An 18,353-nucleotide genomic window follows, 5' to 3' on the forward strand; every position below is an offset into this window, starting at 1 on the left:
TAGCAAATTACGTCATGGGAAGGATAGCCGACGAATGATTTTTTGAGTCATTAGCCCATCATTTTCTCAATGATTAGTGCTGTGTGTTATCGCTTTTAAAAACATTGTAAAAGATTTGTGTTGTGTATGCTCTGTTTTAGGTCTTGTTTGCAGTGTTTACCACATAACGTTCCATTCGTTTACTGTGTTTCGTATGCTTGCTTGTTATCATATCATTTTTTGCTTGTTGCGTTCTAACTTCTAATTCTTTCTCTGTTCATCTTCTCCCCTCACTGCAGCATTCGAAACTGATAGGCGCAATTCTTTTTGCTGTGTAATAATCCGCCCCCCCTCCCTAATGTAATGCCCTGCGGCAAATTTCTACGTATTGAAAAAAGTAAAGTAGTAAAGAAAAGACATAGTGCAGCTGGCTAATAAAAGACTCGCTATTACGGCTAGTCGCATTCACTTGTAAATATTATTTCGCACTGAAGCTGTAAACATTTTGCTATTATGGTCTGCTGTGAATACATGGCCTTTTATTGAACCAGAAAGGCAACAGTAAACTACAGCGACTCGCGTTTTCTCACGGCTATTCCAAAAAAAAATATGCTTGGGTAACTACGGAAGTGCGCGCAGATTTATTACGAATAACATCAATTCGCTGACCTAAGCTATTGCAGTCGCTTACCACAAAGCCGCGGTGCGAGGGTAAGGCATGGGCGCGTTCCTAATTAATGAACTGAGAAGTACACTAAAGGGAAAGTTAGAAGCAATCGTGTAGTATTTCTTTCAGCTGCGCTTCGGCTAATCGTGTTTTGTGTGGTGCACTCGTTAGGCTTCGCTTCTAACCATGTTTACACGTTCGGTAGTTGGAATTTTTCGCCTTCTTAGTGAGACCGTAGGCTGTTCTGTCAAGAAACTAGTGCATTTTCCCATAGACCGGTTGGTCTACAGAAAATGTGTGGTAACATCTGTGGATAAAGATGCGTGCGTGAAACGGGCAGCATCGCCATTGGTTCATCAAAACGGTTAGTTCGAAATTCTGATGAAGTAATGGTTGCACACAAAACGCTGCATGCATCCATCACGAAGTAGAGGAACTATAGTATATCTTCATCTGAGAAACCACGCATTGGAATAGAATTAGGTCATTCGTAGATGCGTTCACTTTGTGAGCGTGAAATCGTCACACGCGCTTGTTCTTCGCTTGTGCTTTGAATCTTTGAAGGTTTGGCGATAGAGTGGAGGCACGTTTAGCGGAGGGTTTGATGTGAGAAATTTTCCAGCTTATCTAAACTTTCTCTTGGAAGGATCGGTGAATTTGTTTCGCTTTTACTGTAGGTTCTGGGTCTGTGAAATGGGAGGCATTAGGTCGGAAGCCTTCGAAGTGAAAGACGGACATTCAAGCGCCAGGGAAGGTGTAGAGGAGAGGCGTCAATGTTGAGGTAACTTTGCTGCTGGGAAGGAATTGCTGCTATAAGAACAGGTAGAACACAGAACGTTGGATAACACAGAACACGTCCATTCCATGCTTTGCTTTCCCGCATCGCTAAGATGGGATGATTCGCTCCCGAGTAGCGAGTAAGGACAATGACCACTGAATTATGGCCACCTTGTTTCCAAGAAGCGGTGCTGATCAACCCACTCTAACCACTAAAGAGCGGGGAGTAAACAGAGCTGGTGATGTAGCAGGTGGTCATATTGATGTTTCCGGTCAATTTAGGAGATTTTATTACGTGCCTAAAACAGTGCCATAATTTTTATATATACGTTAATGTGCGAACTCGTCATTGCACGAACTGTGACCTCTCGTGGACGCAGCCGTCCTTCCTAAACAATGTTTTACTGTGGTACTCTTGTGCAGCTTTTTTGCCAAAAAGATGACTTTTTGCAGTTCGGCTGCAAGCGCCCAATGAATGTATTTGTCTTGTACAGTTGACCCTGCAGTCACGCCGGTGCGGCGCTCGATTTTTTTCCGCATGCCTCTGCTAGAAGACTTTACCTTGCAGTTTCAAAAGATAGAAAAAATAGGTGGAATTTCTTGTGCGCTAATGCCCGGAGAAAAGGAAATGGCAGACTTAGATGGCCAGATCTGGCTTTTAATTGCGGAGCTGCTCAAGCCAGAGTTCCACCCGTGTCTGGTAAAATCTCGGTGAAACAAAGTGAATATGACGAAATGTTAGCCCAATAAGTGTGAGCGAAAGTGGGGATGAGGCAGGGAGCCGACGAGCAGGTGTGGGGAGTGTGCGTCGCGGCGCAGATGTCGCGATGCGTAGACGCGCGTCGTGGATAGGCTGGGCATAGCGATGACGCTGGCTCTTACGTGCAGGTGTCCTCTTAGTTCAGGGAGACGTCGTGCGCGCGGCAGCATCTGTGTAAGGTGTACCGATGCGATGTGAAAAGCCAAGAAAGTGCGCTTTCCCGAAGCTGACCGTAAGTGAAGGAAACGGAAAGAAGGGCCAACGCAAAGTATCGAAAGAGCAAAGGTAAACTTCTAGAAAAAGCCCAGTTAAAGCTAGGAAAGGCCCTCACATCCGCTCACTCCTCATTCTTCGCATCTCAACCGGGAAGGTACGCGGATTTTAAGGACGATAGTCTTTCTTGGGCTACTCAAACCCAGCAATTTTTGTCTGTTTTTTTGTATTTATTGCCTGTCTTTGACAATTTACAACAGATTACATATAAACATTGCGAATACGTACACATACAAGAGGTGAAGTTGCCACCCGCTAAAGGGCTGACATTGGCAATTTAAAATGCCCTCTTATCAATTAGTTGCTAAGTTTGTGGCAGCCAATCAGGTAGTTCTTGGTGGAACTTAATGACATAAGCAAATCGACCAACGCTCCTGGAAATACTCCCTTGCACAGCGCGCGTCAACATCATTGTACAAGCTTGCTGTACGCGAGTGCCACATACTATGGAGACCCAATGCTATGACTAAATCGTAATACACTCCATTCTCATTGTCTATGGCAAGGAAACGTATACCGTGAGGATCTCGTGGAAAATCTGTGCAATGTTCTCTGTAGCACATCCCAAAAAGACACTCCCTCCAAACAATGCAAAAATACATGATCCATCATGTCTGGTGGTTTAAAACTAAAACAATCCGTTTCCCACGGCACAAATACCCACCTTTCTTTCGTAACCATTCGCAATAATAATGTTCCTGTATGTGACCTAAACACATAAGTCTTGAGCCCTGGTTGAATCTGCATTCTTTTAACCCCATTAAGGACATCGCTACCGGGCCTTCCACAGTACATGGCGCTGTACATGGGCACTGGGAACACATCGACAATATCATGGTACAATTTCTTACGCGTTACCGTACTTAAATACTCTTTTGACAATCTTGCGTTTAAACACTTTACACTGCCCACAACCTCCTCAAGATATAAAAAAAACCCGTAAGGTATTCAGTCGTAATAGCAAAATCAGGGAGAACCCTGCCTAGCCTGTATGTCTGTCTGTCTGTCCGTCTGTCTGGGGGTCGATTCATTCACCTGGCCAAAGTACTACAAGATCTGCGCAATAGTCTTATATTCTCGCCGCTAAATCAACAGGTTCTAAGTCCGGTGTAACGTTCGTACTTGTCAACATTGTTTAACACAAACAAGACATTACGCAAATATAAGGCAGGAAATCAATACATTAGTGATATTTGTAGTGTTCATTTATTTAAAAAAAATCAGGGATGCTTGACATATGCGAAATGAAATACTATATCCACTGCAGAAAAAAGTCGGCACCGGAATACCGGGACGCTCGCCGCCGAGTCTGTACACAAAGCAGCCGTGTCGGCGGATTGCCTCGAAAGCGCGTCATCCCTATTTCATATTTGCCGCGCTTTAGAGGCGCTTTTTCAAAGAAAGTGCTACGAGCCGCGCCTCCGCCAGATGGCGCCACGGGTCCCGCGACCGAGAGAAGATGCAGTGAAACATCCCCCTCGCGAGGGGCACGATCAAATGCAGAGCATTTCCGGGGGCGCACGACGTTAAGTAGTTTGAGTTACGTTAATGTTGTTGCACTTGTAGCAACTGCTGACGAGAGAGCGCTCGTCAGCAGTAATTTGAATGAGTCAAGGACATAAGGCGCGTCCGTAGCCTCCCATTCTGTGTCGGCTTTGTGGCGCAGTGCGTAGAGCACCACGTACATTGCGTTCCGCCCGCACGGTTGAGGGATCGAAACCGGGCGCCGGATAGTATTTTTTTTATTAGTAGGGAGGGGTGCGGTGCGGACTACGGACGTAACCGCGGGGGACATCGTGAGTTACTGAATGCTCTGTGAGTTTAATGCTCTGCATTAAAAAAATCACTCTCCGCCGCCTGCTGTCGCCGGAGCCACTATAGCCTCTGGCGGCATTTTAAGAAATTAAGCGGCAGCAGTTACGAAAGGTTGCCCTAGATAGGTTACACGGTCTGCTTGGAACGCACGTGGAGTAGGGCAACGCGGTTCTATGAACGTTGATGTAGGGCGCATCGATTCACACCCGTCTCCGCCGTACGGAAGCGCGGGCATCGAGGTACGTGGCGTGGGGGAGTGGAACGCGGTATATTTTATTGGACTTGAACAAACCTTTAGCGTGTTTACCTTGAAAGGAGCACGACGGAAGAGAAACAGCATGAGAGGTGTGCGGGAAAGATGAGGGAGGCATTTTCTTGTCCAATGACGCCAAATATTATTGTATCTTTTCGAGATTTGCAAAGAAAGGAGCAGATACGCGGCCTATTTTTCTTTGTTATTACCAAATTCATCACGAACATTATCTGGTTTTCGAGCGCGTTATTACCGTGCACCTCACCCTACTTACCAGACGATCATCATAAATAATTTGTTTTCACACAGGTATAACGTCAAGAATCCAACCCTTGCGATCCTTCTCAGAGCTCAGGAACTGGCAACATGGATGACCAGCCGGACAACGGATCGCGCTGCGGGGAGACCGGTAATGTAGATACACAAGGTGTCCTCGACATCCAACGAAAGGTGAGAAAAAAGGTTGTGCAACCATATTTGCCTTTTCAGCCAACGGCTGGTACTTCTTTGACGGCTGTTGCAGGCGTAGCAGTGCAGTGCATGCTTTAGGGCTGCTTGTCCGAAGGCGAGAAAGAGCGGGCCCTCGGGCTGCTCTTTCTGGTCTTTCTCGGCACGCGCCGCCCTACCTTTCGGCACGTGTCGTTTGGGGGACAGGGCGAAACTCCCGCTGGAGTTGCCTCCCGCTCGGTTTGAAAGGCCATGGAGACAAAGTTTGTTTGGTTCTGTAAAAAGGCTGCTGGGTACGGGTAGCAACTACTATTCTAATATTGTCAGACAAATTTGCACAGAAACACTTTGGCCGATGGAAAGTCCGCGTAGTGTAACTGGCTCACCGACCGAAGACGCAGACAAAACCGATCAGCCAACCTGTCGCCCAACGTGTCGTCGGGAATCGATCGAGAAGCAAAAACTGCGCCCCGACAACATTCGTGCTGTAATGAACTGGGCTCTATTTATACAGTTTTTGGGGTGTAATAAACTCAGTAAGTTCCATGAAGCCCATTAGGCTCATAACTAGCGCTAATGCGATCCGTATTGTGGCTTTCGACGCTGCGGCCGGGCTTTTCGGCGACGTCGCTACCACGGAGCGGGATATTGCATACGCGTGTGCGCCCGGCACACTTGTAGAAAATATAAGGTCAGTTACGTGTAGAAGAAGAGTTGCTGAAGTTAATTTAGGTAATAAGGAATCAATACCGGCCAAAGATTTTAGCTTAAAGCATAGAACCAGAACGCGGCACGCACTATTCACGCAGGGCGAAAGCTCAGACACAGCGTGGCACAAACATTTTTTCGCGCTCGTCAGTTCTAAAAGCATCGGAATTGATGGCAGGCAGCTGTTGGGGTGGGGGGGGGGGGGGCGGAAGAGGGTGGTTTCGGGGAAGCTTAGTGCGCAAGCGATATTTCAGAAATTTCAGTTTATCAGCCAGGAAGCTTGTAAACCAGCCAGTAAACACCGATGTATGACAGGAAACGTGGTCCTCCATCTAGTATGCAGGTTATTTAGCGAAGAGGTGTTGTTCTCTACTTAGAGCCTTTGTGTCGAAGTGTGCTCGTTGCAGTACCATTCCTGGTTTTCATATGCTCGGAACCGAACTCAAGCTACTGGCGTATGCTGATTATTTGGCCTTTTTCTGTTGCGATAAATGAAGTATTGATAAAGTTAATTCTGTCACAAACGAATTCGGGTTAGTTTCTGGTGCTAAAGTCAACCTCTTGAAGAGCCGTTGACTTTGGTTCAGCTTATGAGCAACAACGCCAACCGATAATGCCGGCATCCAATGGTACACTGTACAACGTGTACTACCAAAATGCCTCGGCGTTCCGCTGAATTCACACCGAAAGCGCCTGATATAGGTGGGGTATCACTGAGGCCCTTCTTAGTATTTTGCGGGCTGTTGTTCCGCATGACCTGCGGAATTTTAGAAGGGCCCAGGCATGTAACATATTCTTGGCATCCAATTTAGCCTATGTAATGCAAATTCTTCATTTCGCTCGGTGTAATATACAGCGCTTCCTTCGAGTTTTCGCTTCATTTGTATGGTCGTCTACAATGGAGCCAGTGAGGCGTGAAAACGTTTTAGACCGGGTCGCGCTATCGGGATGGGCTTTACCCATGTCTTTGTGCGACACATAGTTGCGCAGTTATTCTTTTATTACGACAGTGTTTTATTCCGGGATACACAAATATTTCACTGACATCATATCCGTCACGGAAATGACGCCAGTACAATGAAGCAAGTGGCCTGTAAAGGTTGCACCCCTGCGCATAGGGTCTTCTTGCGGTGAAACCAACCTTTAGTACTAACGTGCACACGTTATAATTACGGTTGTTCGTTTTAAGATTTTATATTTTAACACGAAAGTGTTTTATGCAGGGATACCCCAAGATTTCACTGACGTCATATCCTTCACGAAAATAACGCCAGTACACCTTTCCCGATGCGACCCACCAGCATGACATCGCTCACCAAGCACACCCACAAGACAGCCACCGACCCGCATACCATGCTCAGCGGCAGATTTCGCTGCACATTTCGCTTTCGCGTTTTACCGATTCCTATGACAGGAATCAACGAGTTTTTTTGCAGGACTCCAGCAACCCTGTTTTTCGGGCTTTTTTGCAAGTTAACCTTGTATAGGTTATTGCTAATCTTGTTGCCTCGTCATCATTCACGGCCAGACCTTGTTTGTAGGGGTTTAGGCATGAAGTGTACACTTAATTACGGTTTTTGTTGGTTAGTTTTCCACAGATTACATGTTCACTTTGTCTCGTGTTAATCCTACAAGGACCTAATTTACAACCTTTTCCCAGCACCACTGTATAGAACTGTTTATTCTAACTTGGCACGACAAGATATGCTCTTGCGTGTGCGTAAAATCCCAGTTTCCCCGTCAACCAAAATATTCTCTTCCAACTGCACAGCGAAACTTCGCCTGTTAAGACGTGGCTGCTCAACCGTTAGACGTTTGTCTTCTGTGAACTCCCGCCTTTGTGATGTACCGGAAACTCACTGATTCATAAATTGTAAGGATGTGATACTACTTTGGGATGTCCTCCAAAAAAACTCCTAAGAAGGACTTCAAATTGACTCCGCATGGTATCTCCCGCAGACAGTGATGGGCCATTGTTTTTTCTAAAAACTGCGTATTTTATTGAAAACGCGAATGCTGTATATACACGCTGAGCCTATGGTTACTTCCAGAGACGTTTATGACCGGAATGATTCTCGCCCGGATTTGTATTCCCCCCTTATTAGTTTTTCAGTGTTGCCATGTTTGAAACTAAGTGAACATAATGGTTCAGTGTGTTTAGTTTTGTTTTTTCATCTTGTAATCAACTCTTTTGTATATGTACGTAATCTACTCATTTGTATGTGTACATACTTGTGCATATGTTTTGGAAATATCGGTTAATACATTGACATGTAGGGCAATAGATACCATGTCGAAAAAACGCCTGGGCGGCAGGAGTAGCTGTTTTGAGCGTCGCGCCAGGTTGAATCAACGTGCCGGATTCAAATCCCGGCGGCGTCGCGTTTTTTAATGACGATAGACTTTCTTGGGCTACTTCAACCCACAGATTTGTGTCTGTTGATATGTCTCCTTGTCTGCCTATCAGTCTATCTGCGACTCGATTCAGCCACCCGACCTAAGTAAAACAACGCCTGCGCAATATTCTTATATCACAGCCAAACCTACCCGTCTAAATGTGTTGTAATGTTCATACTTGGCAACATTGTTGAAGAAGAACAAGACATTACGCAAATATAAGAAAACAAATTGTAGGCGGCCGATGAGGTGGTGCGGCCGAGCCCACGTTTATTGTGGTTGAGTTGGCTGTGCCATGGTCGGAACGAGGCGCATAGAACGAGGGGACCCTTCCGAGACCGGGTGCTGAGTGCTGCGTGTCCTTCGTGCCCCTTTGGCCCATCTACACATGATGATGGTGGCGCTGACGAAGATGATGATGGTGGCGCTACAGGGCTCCCCCCCTAGCGTGAAGCGCGGTAAAGTGACGATTTTAAATGACAATGCGCGAAAATACACTATGCACTATGTGCAGGTATGTACAATTTGTCCGTAGTCAAGGAGAATCCGTGGGCAGTCAGTGGTCAAGTGGCAGGGGTTGACTAAACGGCATGGTCCTGGTCGTCGGCGAGGTAGCGTCCGGGATGTGGGGAACCTCTGGTGGACGAGGCTGGGAGTGCAGCCGCGGACGCATTGCGGGATGCGAAGCGGCTGCTGCAATTGATGGTGGCGCGAACGGCAGGCGTAACTGGAAGGACAGCGACAAGGTGAAGCGTCGTGCAGCAGAATGACGAGCGGAGTGCGGGCTTGACTGTGCTGTCGTGTGAGCTCTGGGGATGTGTTGCTGTCTGGGCAACGTGCGCATGCGCCGTGCGAGACGGAGCAGCGGAGGGCGCCAACGACAAGCGTCTCTCTAACTAGCGGTGGGTTGGGTTCTTGTCGTGCAGTGCACTCGCGCTGATTTCAACCGGGGTTGCAGAGCAGAGCGCCTGTCACACCGTAAACCGAATGCGCTCCTGTAGCAGGTAATCGGCTGAAGTGGAGTTAGCAGTTTGCGGCGCGTCTGACTGCATGAGGACACGAGATTGTTCTTTCGGTGACATTTGTTGGGACGTTTGTCCCCCAATTGCTTCTCCGGTGTCTCCGTCGTAGCCAGGGTTTCAGGACTGTCGGAGGCAGTCTGATCAGTTTCGAGTGAGGATCTCGAGCTGTTGTCGACTGCTGGAAGCTGTTCCACCACTGACGGGGGAGAGGGCTCGCATAGCGGGGAGGAGAAGGGTCTGAAAGTTCATTCTCACCCGTGCCGTGCGGAGAAGGCGGTGAAGTGTCCCAGTTGTTAGCGGCAAAGCAGTCCACACGCGGGTGGGTTTGGGCAGGAGACGCAACAACGTGTGGGACTGCGCCATGGTGTGGAGTCGAGTTGACTAAGTGCAACGCCAACTCGGAAGCGCCGCAAGTCGAAGTCGGGGCTCGCGTTTGTTGGTCATGCGAGGGTGGCAGACCGGCGACGTGCAATCCACTGATGCCGTTGAAAGGCGTGGTGGTGTGGACGAAGGCGGTGCTATACCATAGTGGTTTAGGACCGCAGCCTTCAGATCGTCGTATGCACGTGGGCCTGGGGCCGGCAGCTGGATGCGCCCAGTGAAATCAGCAGGTAACTTCTCTAAAGTGACGCGGTACCTGGTTTCCTGGGACTGGATGTCGTGAACATAAAAATGGCTCTCCAGGATGACGAACTATGCAGCGTGGTTTCTGATGGCGCCAAACGGAATCAGCAAAGGAAGGTCTGGGAGGGCGGGGAACGTTCTTCGCGTGCCGTCGTCCGCGTTCTGGCTGGGGAAGCAGCGTTGCGAAGCCATGGCGAAGCCGCTCGTCCGGGTCACCAAATTGTAGGCGGCCGATGAGGCGGTGCGGCCGAGCCCACGTTTATTGTGGTTAAGTTGGCTGTGCCATGGTCGGAACGAGGCGCATAGAACGAGGGGGCCCTTCCGAGACCGGGTGCTGAGTGCTGCGTGTCCTTCGTGCATCTTTGGCCCATCTACCGATGATGATGGTGGCGCTGACGAAGATGATGATAGTGGCGCTACAAAATTAATACATAAGCGATATCTGCAGTGTTTGTTTATAAAAAAATCATAGATGCTTGATTTTTGCGAAAGAAATAGTTCATCCACTGCAGAAAACAATATCACTCCGCCGTCGCCTGCTGTCGCCCGCGCCGCTACAGCTTCTGGCGGCATTTTAAGGAATCAAGCCGCAACAGTTACAAAGGGTTCCATTAGATAGGTTCCACGTTCCGCTTGGGGCGCTCGTGGAGTAGGGTAACGTGGTTCTATAAACGTTGAAGTCGGGAGCCTTGATTCACGCACGTCTCCGACGTACGGCAGCGCTGACATCGAAGCACCATGGAGCAGTGGAATGCGGTAAATGTAAATTGGTTTAAGCGCACCATTTGCGTCTTTGCCTTGGGAGGAGCGCGATGCAAGAGGAACAACATGAGAGGTGAGCGTGATAGCGAAGGGGGAATTTACTTTGCAAATGTCGATAAAGACTATCGTCTTTTGTGGACATCTTCAACGAAACGAGCAGATACGCGGCCAATTTTTCGGAAACGCGTTTATCTAAAATGCAATACCATGGTGACACTGTATTCTCTGACAGCCTTCAGCCTCTATGACAGGCTTCTCTATTACAGGTTAAATTTCCGTTTACGTACGGACTAATTTATTGCGTATTCTTCGTGCTACAGGGACCTTTTCGCGCGGGGTTTATCCCGAACATCCAATAATATTATTGCCTCAGTATCAGCAAACAGGTCTTTTATCCCAGGCTCCACGGGGCCCACAGCCGGCCTCACCACCACGCGGTCGCCGTCGTCGGAGAACCTGGAACACCCCGGTTCGCCGGAGCTCCTCCTTCTCGCGAAGGAACTCTCCATTGCGGTCCCAGTCAGAGTCAAGATCCCGCACCCGTTCTTCAAGGGGTTGCAGCACAATTAAACAGGTGAGCTGGGCTAACATCGCTTCTCCCACTGCTTGCGCCGTTCCTTCCAGCAATCTACCCCATCGCATACCTATTAAGTAGCCGTCGAGCCAAAACTCTGTGCGCTTAGAGAATAACGTTAATGAGATGTGGGCCGTACTCCGCTGGAAATGTGAGCAACCCAATCCCTAAGAGCACAAATGGCCAGAAAAGCGTCCTTCAGAATGGAAGTCTGCCATTGACACTTCGCCCCAAGCCCCGACGATCACTTTACCTTCTCTTGCTTCGGAGGCCATTGCTTGCTCAAGCACGACGACAGCGCCAGAAACCAAAACACAGGCACAACCAGCTCTTCTTGAGACCAACGCTAATTCCAGCCTGATCCTGACAGAGTAAGAAGCCTAGCCCAAGTCTATCGCATCTGTTACAACTCTGCCTAACCAAATTAGTGCACAACTCTCAGAACAATGTCGGCAGAGCGCTCAACTAAGATGTCGTCACACAGCAAGGAGCGCCGATTTACGGACAATCAACCCGTATGGACCAGCAATCGGCAAAAATGGAACTCCAGGGCCGTGTAGAGCATATAGAAATCAGCTGACTTCGAAAGAGGCAATCACTTTATACCCGATCGTTGATAGCGGAAAGCCGAGACCCCACTTTGGGTAACGATGGACGCAAAAAATAACCGGTAGTGTGATACTATAGTGGCAGCGACCCAGCGGCCCGGATCATCTGCTGCCGCAGCCGGGCGCTGCAAGAGCGATGGCGCTGGGGCTCAGTGACAAGCAATGAGTGGGGGCCACGCGCCCCCGGTGCTCAAGCAGCCATGAATGCCACGAACGTTGAATTACACGGGGCCCCAGTTTTTGGGCGCACGGCACAGCGTTCGGACGCGTCTCGACTCATCTCTCTGTCGCGTTCCCGACATTGGTCGCCCGGACGCTGCAGCAGAGTCAAGGAGCCAGAATGATCCCAATTTGCAACACCGGCGGTAATCCTGCGTCCTCCGCTGCCTCTTCTCGTGGCATCTCCGCACCCGCCTGCCGTCTGCCCCATTCAGCGCTCAGCACCCCGACGTGTGGTCCCTTCAAGCCGAGGCAAGGTTCTGAGTGAGCCACATCACGTCGCTTCAACCATCTCCAACAGTCACTACCTATTAAGATCGCGGTCGAGGTTTGCGACATCCTCGCAAACCCACCTACCACGAACCCTGACGACGCATTAAGGGCTGCCATCTTGAGCCGCACGAGGCCTTCGGAACGGCAGCATTTCCAGCGGCTGCTTTCTGCGGAAGAGTTGGGTGATGTTCGACCTCCGCAGCTCCTTCGCGAACTGCATATTCTGCTCGGCGACACACCGTCTGCCACGAACTCCCGCTTGTTTAACGAACTTTTCCTGCAACGGCTTCCCTCGTCTGTGCAGATGATCCTCGCGACGGCTTCTGACCTCCCCTTGTCACAATTGGCAACGCACACCAATGAGGTAATGGAAGTTGCCACATTTCATTTGTCTCCATCCATGGTGGCATCCGCACGATCTTCGGAAAATAGTACAGTGAGGACACCTACCACCTTGCCTTCACCGCTATCTGATGATGTCACCGCGCTACACGAGCGCATTCAAAACCTCAAGGAGCTCGTGTCTGCTGGCTACCGCTCCTCGCAAGGGTGCCCATTCGTCGGTTTCGTCCTTATCCCCGTCCCTCGTGGCCGAACTTTTACCGTCACGACCATACAACGCGCCAGCAGACTCACCACACAGATTCCTTGTGCTGGTACCATCGCCGCTTCGGTGCAGCGGGGCAACGTTGTACCCGTCCTTGTGGCTGGTCGGGAAACGCGACGTTATCGGCGACGACCGATTCCCGATCCAGCGACAGTCACCGTTTCAACATCACGGATGCAACAAGGGGAACAACGTTTTCTATTCGACACTCGTGCTGAAGTGGGTGTGCTCCCCGCTAATTACTGTGACGGCACTCAACCACCATTGTGCCATCTCCAAGCTATTAAGAAGTCCAGCATCGCCGTGTACAGCACAAAAATCTCCGATGGTAAACATCGGGCCACGCCCCGCGTTCCGCTGGATTTCCCTCGTGGCCAACGCGAGTCACGCCATCCTAGAAACCGATTTCCTTTCGTTTTAGGCCTCTATGTTGACATGGTTCGAGAATGAATCTTGGACGCCGCAACAGGTCTTTCTGTCACTGGCCAATCGTCTACCGTCTAACCGTTCGCGTTTATGTTTCTTTGCGACCTACGTTCTCCGTACCGGAAGTTGCTGAATGAGTTTCCTTCCTTGACTGCAACTCCTGACTGTACGAAGCCAGTTTAGCATGACGTCGTTCATCAGATAATTACAACTGATCCCCCTACGCATGCCGGGGTGCGTCCCCTGGCTCCAGAAAAACATAAAATCGCGGAGCAGAAATTTCATCACATTATTGGGATCGGCTTTGGTCGTCCGTCCTCGAGCAGCTGGTCCTCGTCGTTACACTTGGTCCCAAAAAAATCAGGTGACTGGATACCCTGCGGTGATTCCCGCTCCTTGAACGTGGCTACTGTACCCGACCAATAGCCTCAGCGGATGTGCCATTTTTTCAAAGCTTGACCTCCAAAAAGCATACCACCAAATCCCTGTAGCCCCAGATGACGTCAAGAAAACTGCCTTAATTACGCCATTTGGCTTTTTCAAATTTACCCGGATGCCTTTCGTGTTGCGGAACACAACTGTTTTCAACGGTTCATAGATGTCATTTTTTGTGGCTTACCTTTTCTTTTCACCTGCATAGATGACGTTCTCGTCGCCAGTTCATCGTAATCTGAGCATCTGCACCATCTGCGGATAGTTTTCGAATGCCTAGCAGAGCATGGCCTCATCCTAAACAGTAGAAAAGGGCGCATTAAAGTTGCCGTCATGGGAGTTTCTCGGCCAACTTGTCCGCAATGAAGCTCGCCCTCTACCAGACAAAGTGAAGGACCTAATCGACTTCCTTCAGCCTGAGCCCTTACGTCAACTGCGCCGATTACTAGGAGTGGTAAAATATTACCGACGGTTAATCCCAAACTGTGCGGCCATTATGGACCCTCTCGAGATTTCCCTTCAATCTTCCAAGTCTTCCGAGAGCAAGCTTGAATGGCCTCAAAATGCTGATCGCGGATTCACTACCATCAAAGAGCGCCTGGCCTCTGCTAGTCTCCTTGTGTAGCCGAGCCCCAACGCTCCCACGAGCCTGATGGTAGGCGCTTCCTACTGTGCGGTGGGAGGTGTAGTTCACCAACACATCCGGGGCACCTGGCACCCACGCGGTGTCTTTTCGAAGACGCTTTCTGCAACTGAGCAACGCTACAGCACTTTCGAGCAGGAGCTCCTGGCGGTGTACCTCGCTGTTAAGCATTTCAGTTTTTTAATTGAGGGCGGTAGCTTCGTGATCTTTACCGATCACAATCAGCTTACGAACGCCTTCAGGTCATCCAAGACTACATATTCTCCCCGAGAGACGCGACACTTGGGGTAATCACGACGGAGATTCAGCATGCCAAGGGAGTTAACAAAATCCAAGCCGACGCCCTTAGCCGTATTTTCGCCATACAACACTGCGGTTTCAGTACTTAGGAGTGTGCTGCAGCCCAACGAGATGACGAGGAGCTTGGCACCCCGCGTTCGTCAAACAGTTCCTCACTGCAATTCCACGACATCATCTGCCATGATTGGAGAATGGCATTGTTTGCCACGTTTACACGGTTTCAGGCCACAGACGGCCGTACCTTCCTGCTTCTCTCAGGCGCATTGCTTTCAAGTCTATTCACCGTATCTCTCATCCTGGAGTTCGTTCCTCACGGTGTTTCGTTGCCGAAAAGTAAGTCTCGCCTAGCATAAATACTGACGTCCGCCCATGGGAGCGTTCCTGCCTCGCGCCCCGCAATGCAAGGTCTTTCGGCATACCGCATCGCCTCTGGCCCCTTTTCCCTTGCCACCCTCTAGGTTCTCCACAAGTCACGTCGACCTTGTTGGCCAACTACCACCATCTAAGGGCTACCGTTGCATCTTGAAAGTGATCGACCATTCTACTCGCTGGCCGAAGGCGGTTCCAATCGACGATATTACAGCTGAGGCTGTTGCTTCTATGCTTATGTGTACGTGAATCGCTCGTTTTGGCGGGCCTTCGGAGATTATCACACAATGTGCCCGCCAACTTTAGTCCACGCTCTTTCACTATTTGACATTTCTGCTAAGTGTTACTCGCCTAAAAACAACGGCCCACCATCCTCAAGCACACGGCATCACCGAAAGGTTTCCTCGGCAGCTAAAGGCCTTACTGATGCCTCACGAATTGCCTGAACAGTGGACAGTTCACCTTCCTCTTGTGCTGCTAGCATTACCCACTGTCACCAGATGAGATCTTGGTTTTGCGGCCTCTCAAATAGTATATGGCACGTTTGTGCACTTACCGGCCGACTTCCTGGTCCCTCCGCAGTCGCAAGACAATCTTTCCTCCCCTGGCGTGTCCTACGTAAATGATTTAACCCTGTATTTCAGCTATATCCGTCCCCAACCGCCACTTTCGTGTTCGACTAAGCACACTTTACTTCATACAAACCTTTCTGACAGCCAGTAGGTTTTCATCCGTGTCGACAGCGGACACCGGCCACTTCAACCACCATACAACGGCCCGCATCTCGTCATTTCACGCTCTGACAAGACGTTTACAGTTCTCGTCAATGGCCGGGACACCGTCGTTTCCATCGATCGCCTCAAGCCCGCGTTCACCGAAGCTGCCCTGACTGCGTTCCACTCTACCATCCCCCATCCCACCCTGAACACGACCAGTCTCTCTTCCGTTCGCCGCATCGTCCGTAAACCTCGCAACGCAAAGACTTTGCGTTTTGCTGTGCCGTTTTCCTCAAGGTCGTCTCCTCCAGACTCCTTCTCAAGGAGAGCTGGCTATGTGACGGCCCCACAGCGGCTCGGGTCGTCTGCTGCCGCAGCCGGGCGCTACAAGAGCGATGGCGCTGGGGCTGAGTGACAAGCAATGAGTGCGGGCCATGCGGCGCATGTGCGCAAGCAGCCACGAATGCCAGGAGTATGCAATTAAACGGTGCCCCACTTTTTGGGTGCACGGCACAGCGTTCGGACGTGTCTCGGCTCATCTCTGTCGCGTTCCCGACACCACGACAAAGAGAAAAGGGGAATGCTGAGAAATATTCTGAAGTAGGACAAATTTTTCTTCAGCTGCGAAGTTTTTGAGAAAGCTGTTAGCTTTGTAATCGTATTGCTACATTTAGGTGGATGTCAAGCTTTCTTACGTAGCTTTTTTAACTCTTCGAAACCCATTGGGCATGCGCAGAAGACGAGTTAGACGCAGAATCTACGCCATTGCCAATTCAAAGCCGAAAGTCAACAGAACAAATCGAGGAGATTTAATCAACAACTACTACTAGTTTACAGTAGCCTTGTGGATTCTCCTATGTCGCCGATAAAAAAACACCGTTGGGCTGGAACAGACTCTTCCCCTAACTGTTCCCCGCAAACCCATTATTATGACAAGTGCAGATTTGATCACGACTCTTAAAATGAAACCCATGCTCCCCAGTGCCGTAGAAAAATTATCACGTTATGGTATCAGTGTAATGTGAATATTCAGTGTTGTCACTGCAATCTCATAAGGCTGATCCTTAGGGCTCATTGGTTAAACGTCTTGGTTGACCTATATAGTTAATGTAAATTGTGGCTGGCTCGCAGAACGAGGATGAAGTCTGCTTTGATGGTAACTCAGCCTAAAGGGTGCAACCAGCCTTATGACCGTAAAGGTGGAAGAGAGGAATGAAGAAATATGCGCTTTCTTACGATTTGCCCTGGATGTTACCATTACTACATATACTTCCATATACATGGACACATGGTCAATTGTAAAGAGCGAGAATGTTTTAAAAACAAAACTATTCTAGCACCGACAAGACGAAGAGCCGACATGCCCCCTGCAATTGTTAGCACAGCAAAATCTTCAAGACCCGGAAAAGAAACTGTTGTTTGAGGCAAAAACAGATGGAGGATATTTCTTAAGAAGAAGATGGTGAAAATGGGAGCTTTCTCGTGTGAAACCTCGGTGAAATTCAGTTTAAAATGTGAACTGCTTTGTTCGTGTAGGAATGACGCGATCGGATAGACGTCGCCTGCAAAACACGGGACGCTCGAGTTCGATTGCGACTACGGCAAGCGTTTTTTGTTAAGGCGATTTTTGTGCCTTTGTGGAATCCCATTGTGTAAGTGGGGTTTCATGCAGAGCGTTTTGGGCCTAACCAATTGTGTTTTGTACTTCAATTTTGGGTTTTGAAGGCATTGACTTTTGACTGGAAAAAGCTTCTCGTTCTAGCCACTTTTCACTTCACCCATGATTATCATCATCGTCAGGGGAATTTGGCTTTCCTGCAGTGCGTCTTGGCGCAACGCCACCATCAGCGAGAAATAGAAAGCTTCGCTTTAAGAGAATTATCTCGCGACTGCATCGACACTTGCCAAGCATTCTCTTCCCCCGTTCGCGTGTTCTTCTGTGATTCCTTAAATGAAGTGGCCGTTTTTACAGCATGGCTGTTCATGCTTTTAGTACCGTCGTATCTTTTTACCAGCAAAAAAGTACCACGAAAAAATACCGACCACAAGTGAGCGTGCTTTTCGAGGACATTCTGACCAGCGTTCAAGGCTTCTGTTCTAGTCGGCAGTTCACCTGCGCTCACCTCTCAAGTGGAAAGCTCAGAGCCCCAGTTTGCGCCTCGGAAGTCAAGTTCGGCAAGCCTGTTGCTGACGGTTCTAGCGCGTGCTGACCCGGTCCACTTTGGGAGACATGTGAAAGCGTGCGCACAAAACGATCCGGGCCTCCAAGTCATGCAGAACTTAAAGCAGCATGACTGTAAATCCATGTAAGGTGCAACAGCCAGGTCTCCAACGAAGGTAAAAGGGGCCGCCAGCTCTGCAGTCTCTCCATCTTTCTACGACTAGTGCAAGCTTAGTCAATTTTGTAAAAACAAGTTCGTTGAGTGGGAACCCCTATATGGTTTTACTGTACTGTTGGGCTAGTTGGTGGCTCTAATTGATTAGAGACAGCGTGATAACTACGCGAGAGATAATAGAAACACACGACATTGGCAAGATAGGTAGCAAATGCGTTAGCAGGGTGTCAATGATGTTTTCACTGAGTGATTTTATTTTACACAAGCGGTGTACATCGGATACGACACAAACTGTTACGTTTATATATTTTGCCAAGTGAGTGAACGCTTTTTGATGTGGTGCTGTGGCTTCTTGGTTTTGTGTTG

General features: G+C 49.3%; 1 protein-coding gene across 3 annotated transcripts in view; it reads left to right on the top strand.

Annotated features, from left to right (window-relative positions):
- Nucleotides 1-18,353, top strand: part of LOC144161927 (uncharacterized) — a 53,212-nt gene that overhangs the window by 13,894 nt on the left and 20,965 nt on the right. The window contains exons 1-3 of one of the 3 annotated variants that reach the window (XM_077692486.1): nt 3,239-3,293; nt 4,834-4,974; nt 10,885-11,058. In XM_077692486.1, the coding sequence (XP_077548612.1) occupies nt 4,891-4,974; nt 10,885-11,058 (258 nt within the window). In that variant the 5' untranslated portion in view covers nt 3,239-3,293; nt 4,834-4,890. Of the gene's footprint in view, nt 1-3,238; nt 3,294-4,833; nt 4,975-10,884; nt 11,059-18,353 lie in introns of those variants that run through there. The other 2 variants (XM_077692485.1, XM_077692487.1) reach the window with 2 other exon arrangements.

The sequence above is a fragment of the Haemaphysalis longicornis genome, unplaced genomic scaffold (genome assembly GCF_048455015.1).
Source record: "Haemaphysalis longicornis isolate Haplotype H1 unplaced genomic scaffold, Haemaphysalis longicornis Haplotype H1 scaffold_12, whole genome shotgun sequence".
In the NCBI taxonomy this organism is placed as follows: domain Eukaryota; kingdom Metazoa; phylum Arthropoda; class Arachnida; order Ixodida; family Ixodidae; genus Haemaphysalis; species Haemaphysalis longicornis.